Raw genomic sequence first — 7,500 nt, 5'->3', positions numbered from 1 at the left:
GGGAATTTTATTTATTATTTATTTATTTAAACGCATAGCATTAATAGCTCTGTTGCGTTGAAAGTTAAAAAAAAAAAGAAAAACAAAACAACAAACAAAACAAAAAAAAAAGAAAGAAACGACAACAACAAAAAAAAAAAAAAAAAAAAAAAAAAAAAAAAAAAAAACCCAAAGAAAAACCCACAAAAACACCAAAATAACAGGACTTTGAAGACAACTCTAGTTATCAAAGTCAAGATAGATAATGACACGTGGTAGATGAAAGGAAAACAAAGCATGAAATCAACAAGCCAAAATTCAATCTAGAATAAAGACAAACGATTTATTTCCACAATATCATCATCAATACGAGAATATGAGAAAGCGATTTCATCGTTAGTTATGTGAATAGAGTGATTTGTTTGAAAAAGAATTGTTGAAAAGGTTGCCTGTAACCAAGCAGTGTTAATTCCAAACTTTTTAGAAAAAAAAAATAGAAAAGAAAAAAAAACAATTTAAAAACAAAACAAACACCCCCCCCCCCCCCCCAAAAAAAAAAAAAAGAAAACCCAAAAAAAACCCAAAAACAAACCAAAAAAAAACAAAAAAAAAAAACAAATTAAAAAATATAAAAAAACAACCCCAAGGCAACAAAAGAAGAACAACAGAAAACAACAACCTCCCCCCACCCCCAACAAACGTGCTTTTAAATTGCGCATTATCCACTACACTAAATTACTTGTGCTCAAAGCCTTTATAAAGGGTCCCAAGCCAAGAGCAAAACTTAATATGCGGGATAGTCATTCTGCATCTACGTGGTTTTTTTTTTTTTAAAAGCGGACAATGCTATTTCATATCATGTAATCATTTCACTACTGAGCTCAGTGAGAGAACGTCGATAAAGTGCCTCTCCCAAGGACTCAACGTTCCCCCGCTTCCAGAGAGACTCAAACTGTACCTACCAGTTACCTGCATGACCGAAGGCGATTGACATACAAATATCACAAGTCACCAAAGCCGAACACCACGACATCAAACATGGCTTACATTACCATGACAACGAGAATTATTTTTTACTATTGTATTAGTTTTCTCTTTCTCATCCACTTCCGTTTTACAGAGTCATCGCAACACACATCTGATCTTTCCGTAACACGACAAGACATTTGTAAGGACAGGTATTTATTTTTCTGTTTAGTTAGTTATTAACCTATCTATTTATCCAGCGTGGCTCAGCAGTAGTCTTTTGCTTCGGACCCCGGAAGGTACCGAATTCGATCATCCGCCGCTGAGCTGTGAGGCCTTGAGCAGTCACCTCGCCCTACATCCATTTGCGGCGCTGCACTGCGGCTGACGCCTGGGTTATTTCAATCTTCCCTTATAATAGACCCCGGAGAAAAATGTCACCAATGGGATGGATAAAGGGAATTTTATTTTAATATTATTTATTTATTCATTTACTTATTCATTCATTTATTTTGGGATCTGTCGGAAAGTACTTTGCTATAAACTTTCATCCTATCCTAGGGTGCCAAACAATTGCTATTATTATTATTATTATTATTATTATTATTATTATTATTATTATCATCATCATCATCATCATCATCATCATCATCATCATCATCATCATCATCATCATCATCACCACCACCATTATTATTATTATTATTATTATTATTATTATTATTATTATTATTATTATTATTATTATTATTATTATTGTGCGGCTATGTGGTCTTGTGGTATGTCACTCGCTTTCGGATGGGAAGCTCATGAGTTTGAGCCTCGATTGGCGTATAGCTGATTCCTTGGAAAATGCTCTTTACTCACATTCTCTCACAGTACGTAGGTGTAAAATGAGTACCTGGCCGTTAACAGCGTTTTCTCTGTCGGAAAAATAAATTTAATATCGCCTTTTAGGCGTCATTTTAAATGAAAAAAAAAGAAGACAGAATTCATGGCTGTATCAAGGATAGAAAGAAATCCAACATGTAACTTAATAAGCAATGGAGAAACAAGTTCAGACATTTCAATATCTTGGATACATAATAACTTCAGATGGCAGACGTAGCACATAATTAAAACGAAGAATTGCAATAGCTAAAGATAGTTTTAAGAAAATGAGTCTAATTTTTTTAAAACCACAATATCTCAATGACAACAAAACATAGGATTTTGAAGGCCTATGCATAGTCAGTATTATTATATGGCTGTGAATGTTGGACAGTAACAGAAGACATTAGAAAAAAAAACTGGAGGCAGCAGAAATGTGGTTTCTTAGAATGATGTTAAAAATCTCATGGACAGAGAAGTAAACTAATGAAGACGTATTAGAGCAAGCTGAAACTAAAAGGTTACTTATCCGTACAATAAGAAAAAGACAAATGCAATTTTTAGGACACCTAAATCGACATAAATGTATTGAAGTTCTTGCTCTCACAGGAAAGATAGAAGGTAAAAAGAGTAAAGATAGATCAAGAAAAACATATTTGAATAGTTTGAACAGCTGGATGAAAAACAAAGAGAAGAGGAATATTAGTTTCTGAAGTTATCTGATCAGAGAGATGAATGGCGGACCATGATCACCGATGTCTGGCACAGACTTGTTACTTGAAGTCTCGTTCTACATTATGTTAAGTTTTGCTGTTGGTCACTGTCCCTTTGTAAAGCGCTTTGAGCACGTTTAGTGGATTTTTGCTCTATTATAAAAAGCTCAAGTTTTTAATGACATTATTATCATTGCTGCAGGGAGTTGTTCTCGAGTACCTCAAAACCAGCATCTGGTTCGTGCTTTAATATCTCCGCATGCCTTAACCATGTCGGCGCACTGTCATTATCACGGACTTGTCGACCGTCCACTTCGGAGTCCTTCAGGTTGGTGAGATCGATGTCCTCTTCGTTCGTCACCGCTTGATCCTTCTTCTTTTTCGGCCGACGATTACGACGATGAGAATGGTGCGTTTTCGTTGTTTCATTAGTGATGCCTCCGAATACTTTTCTAAACAACGCGGCCAGGTTAACGAAAGATGTCGAGTCATCGGCGTTTTGAATGTTTCGATCCTCGTTTACCGCATTCTCGCTGCGCCGATGATGATGATGATGATGATGGTGGTGGTGGTGGCGGTGATGCTGATGATGATGTTGGTGATGTCGTTCCGGTGGCTTTACCACCCTGGTTGAAATATCTCCAGGAGTTAGATGTACGATTTCATTCAGATCTCCTTTTGCGTTTCTGATGGGATCATTTTGATTCTGGCGTGGTCGATGGCATTTGGGACAGTAATTGACTTGGACTTTGACTTGGTGCAGTGGACAATAGGCTTTATGAATTTTCTGTCGTTCCTCTCTTGATGGGGGAATAGGTACCTGAATCTGTCGGTCAGCGACTGCCTGGATATCAGGGGTTGGAGAAGTATTCTTAAAGGAACCGTTTCTCCCCTCTGAAACGATTCTCTTTTCCGCGTCTAGGGGTGCAGATGAGGTGGGGAAGTGATCCGTATTTTCCTCGTAATGTCTGGTCAGCACGTCATTGACTTTTGATGGAGGATCGATTCCACTGGAGAGAGAAGATCGGGTACGACTGTCTTCAACAGTGACATTATCCGTGGTTGGTATAGGATCACCATCATCACTCTTGGGTAACTTCTCCTCTTCTTCAGTTTGATTAAGTATAGCGGGCGGTTCTGGTTCCGGCTCATGTTCGGGTCTCAAGATGTTATTGTAAACCACCGAGGCCAGAACACCTCCGAGAAGAGGCGCTTCCCAGCCGAATGTCCACAGATCCTCCCATAACCAGGTTACGATGGTTCTTCCAAAATACATGCTCGGGTTCAATCTTGAGCCGGTATAGCTGTAACCGCTAAGGTAGGCCGCGGTCACGGTCAGGCCAATGGTGATGGACGGGTAATCGAGTTGTGGGAATCTCGGATCCGTTGTGGCGAGTACGATGAGTACAAATATAAAAACGAGCATTAGCCCGACTTCATAACTATGGGTGACGGACACATCGCTTATAGGGCGGGACGACAATAGAGACTCGACAACCTTCTCCGATGGAATGACAATTTTTACCAGGAGGATGCCGATGCTAGCGCCAAGGCATTGAGCCAATACGTACAAAGCCGCCTGGACCATGGAGAGTCTGGTTGACAAAAACTTTGCCACAGTGACCGCTGGGTTAATGTGACCTCCGCTTATATGATAAGTCACGTGACACATAGCCATATAAGCTAATCCGAACCCGAATAAAGTTTCAATCTCGAATTGAGTTGTTTTACTGGCATTTGTCACGATTAAAATGTCGAGGAACACCAGAAATATTTGAGCTACGAATTCTGCGGATACGGCCAACCACAAAGACCTCGATAGTAGTTTTTGTTTCAGAGATTTGCCACGATCCTTGTGTCGGGGCAGGCAGATCTTTTGGATAAAGCTCGTCATGGTGACTTAAATCAAACGGTTTTGAAAAAAAATATTTCTTTTTTTTTCGTTTTTTCCTGGAATCTAACTAGTCTCACCTACAATAATATAAAAGTAGAAATTCTTTCAAATTTATGAGTCTAGTAATTGTTCATTAAAAAAGCTTGATCAGTTTATTTGCAACGCAAAACTCAAGAATTAGATTATGAACATTTTTTTTCATATTTCACAGCAAATTATTTTGTTAATATTTATTTTTCTCGTAAGATTATAAGAAAATGTAGGTTACCAAGCAATATGTATAGGATCTTTTCTAAATGTTGTCATTGCAGCTATGTTGGGAATTATCAATTTGGATAGGACCGACTGTAAACGATCGTTGAGAAATGCTGTGGATTATATATTATAGGAACTTCAAATGGTGGAATTCGTTATATTCCAGCCTGCCGGTTCCAAAGAAGAATTCTGTGATGTCAATAGCCCCAGCAATGCAAAACTTTCGGATTCATTCTTTGGGTTGTACACATGTCTCCGGTTTGAAGACGGGGTTTCCTGTAGGATATATATATATATATATATATATATATATATATATATATATATATATATATATATATTATCCTCACCTCATGTAGTAATTTCCTCCTACAACGTTGTTTCAATCATCCGTTGGTATTTGGTTGGATTCGTCAGGGAGGTATTCTGTATATAATAGTAGTGTCAGATGGATGAAACAACGTTGTGGGAGGAAATAACTAAATTAAATTCGCTCCAAAGAAACTGTCTAGCATTCTTCATGACTCCAGGGCGTGTGTCTTTGTGTATGTATGTGTGTGTGTGTGTGTGTGCGTGCGTGTTTGTGTGTATAAATAAGTGTGTTTGGAGATGTTTGTAGAGGCAGAAATAAGGAATTATATAATTCATAAATTGTTATAGTGTTCATTTTATTTTGATTTGAGTTAAGGTGACAGCAAGAATGCCTAATTTGAATATCAGATTTATTTCTGGCCCAGTTATCTCATTTTTACTGCATGGGGAACAGTGTTAGACTCTTGTTTTAACAAAGGTTGTTACACCAAACACTTAAATTGTTACATTAAACACTTAAATGTCGCGAATAAACAAAATCACATGATATCCCATTGCATGAATGTTTAGGAGGAAACATATTTTTCCTTTATCCCTTCTTCTCATTTGAATACTTCTCCTCCTCCTCCTCCTCCTCCTAATAATAATAATAATAATAATAATAATAATAATAATAATAAATAATAATAATAATATAATAATAATAATAATATATAATAATAATAATAATATAATAATAATAATAATAATAATAATAATAATAATAATAATAATAATAATAATAATAATAATAATAATAATAATAATAATAATAATAATAATAATAATAATAATTATAATAATAATAATAATAATAATAATAATAATAATAATAATAATAATAATAATAATAATAATAATAAATAATAATAATAATAATAATAATAATAATAATAATAATAATAATAATAATAATAATAATAATAATAATAATTAGGAACGTGCGGAAGGCCTCCCGACCTGCAACTATGGGAAGGCCTTCCAAAAGCTCCTCGTGCTAAGGGGAATCACCCAAATATTCCTTCAACTGATCCTAAGAGAAAATAATAAAACCGGGTACATTTAACTAACTCTAATAGGAAAAACAAACAGCCTAGTGCCTTTACTATGACCTATAACTAACCCTAAAAGAAAAGAAAATCCTCCGACCTCGAGCTAACCCTAATAGAAAACAAAACACACAAAAAAAAAACTAGGACTGCTTTGCACTACCTATCAATACTTCAAAAATTAAATGGCGGCGGAAAACCAAAACACTGGTCTAATATGGAAATGTTAAACTGTCATTAATCTATCAAGGTTCTAGAGTTTTAAAAAAAATGCTACTATATATTGACAAATTGATTAAATAAACCCCTGACAAAATAAATCCAAGGGGAAAATAGATAGTTCGAAGATGACGTCACCTAGGTCTTTGTTATTGTTTTTTTTTTCGCCATCCGCGTTTATGAGTAATTCTCACTGAACTATATTAACCCGACTATAAACGTTCATGGATACATACCGTTTTGTGTGTTGGTCCGTTATACTTCCGGATGACAATGTTATGAGCTTCTTAGCCAAGCGCATACAATCTACAGATAGTATAGATAGTATGCGCTTGGCAAAGAAGCTCATAACATTGCCATCCGGAAATATAGCAGACCAACACACAAAACTGTGTATCCATGAACGTTTATAGTCAGGTTCATACATTTCAGTGAACATAATTCATAAACGCAGATGGCAAAAAACAATAACAAAGACCTGAGTGACGTCATCTTCGAACTGTCTATCCTAATTGAAAGAGATGCTACTTCTAGGGTATTACGGAAGGCCTCCCTCCCCAAATATGTACACAACGACTAGCACAGATATTGACGATAACAAGATAACAAATATAGTATCGCGAGCTGCAGTCTGTCGTATTTGTCAAAGAAAACCTCTTTTCCTGACCCTAAATTAAATAATGAATTATGCAAATTAATGCAAATGATGAATAAAGACAGTAGAGGAATATGAATAAAGAAATTTAATAAAAATGGTGTCTTTTCTATAATACTTCACCTATTGTGTCTTAGGAGGCGAAAACTTTACTTTGTCTCAAGTAAATAAAATCATTGAACACAATGGTGTTTTTGTATGTGGTAATTTATATTGACACTTCCGTTCATGATTAGACAACTTTGATGTTCAGTAGTTTTTGGTTATTTAATGGATTTTTTAATGTGCTAAAGGTTATCGTTGTGTGAAAATTATTTGAACCCGCCCCCCCCCCCCCCCCCCGTCGTTTTAGGAAATGAATGAATATGGTTGCATTGTCCCTATAGATAGAATGAAGATGACGTCACTCAGGCCTTTGTTATTGTATTTTGCCATCCGCATTTGTGAGTACTTCTCACTAAACTGTATCAACCACACTATAAACGTTCATGGATACACACAGTTTTGTGTGTTGGTCCGTTATACTTCCGGATGGCAATGTTATGAGCT

At 35.9% G+C, this 7,500-nt stretch overlaps 1 protein-coding gene across 1 annotated transcript; it reads right to left on the bottom strand.

Annotated features, from left to right (window-relative positions):
• Nucleotides 1-1,714: 1,714 nt before the first annotated feature.
• Nucleotides 1,715-7,169, bottom strand: LOC144957700 (uncharacterized). Its single transcript, XM_078889071.1, has 3 exons — nt 7,075-7,169; nt 5,028-5,103; nt 1,715-4,953 (listed from the first exon to the last, which is right to left on the bottom strand). Exon 3 carries the CDS (start codon nt 4,420-4,422, stop codon nt 2,719-2,721), a length of 1,704 nt encoding a protein of 567 aa, XP_078745197.1. The 5' UTR covers nt 4,423-4,953; nt 5,028-5,103; nt 7,075-7,169; the 3' UTR covers nt 1,715-2,718.
• Between the last annotated feature and the right edge of the window lie 331 nt (nt 7,170-7,500).

The sequence above is a fragment of the Berghia stephanieae genome, chromosome 12, assembly GCF_034508935.2.
Source record: "Berghia stephanieae isolate SIO BIC M18660-M18661 chromosome 12, UCSD_Bste_1.3, whole genome shotgun sequence".
NCBI lineage: Eukaryota > Metazoa > Mollusca > Gastropoda > Nudibranchia > Aeolidiidae > Berghia > Berghia stephanieae.
This window is presented reverse-complemented; position numbering and strand designations above follow the sequence as displayed.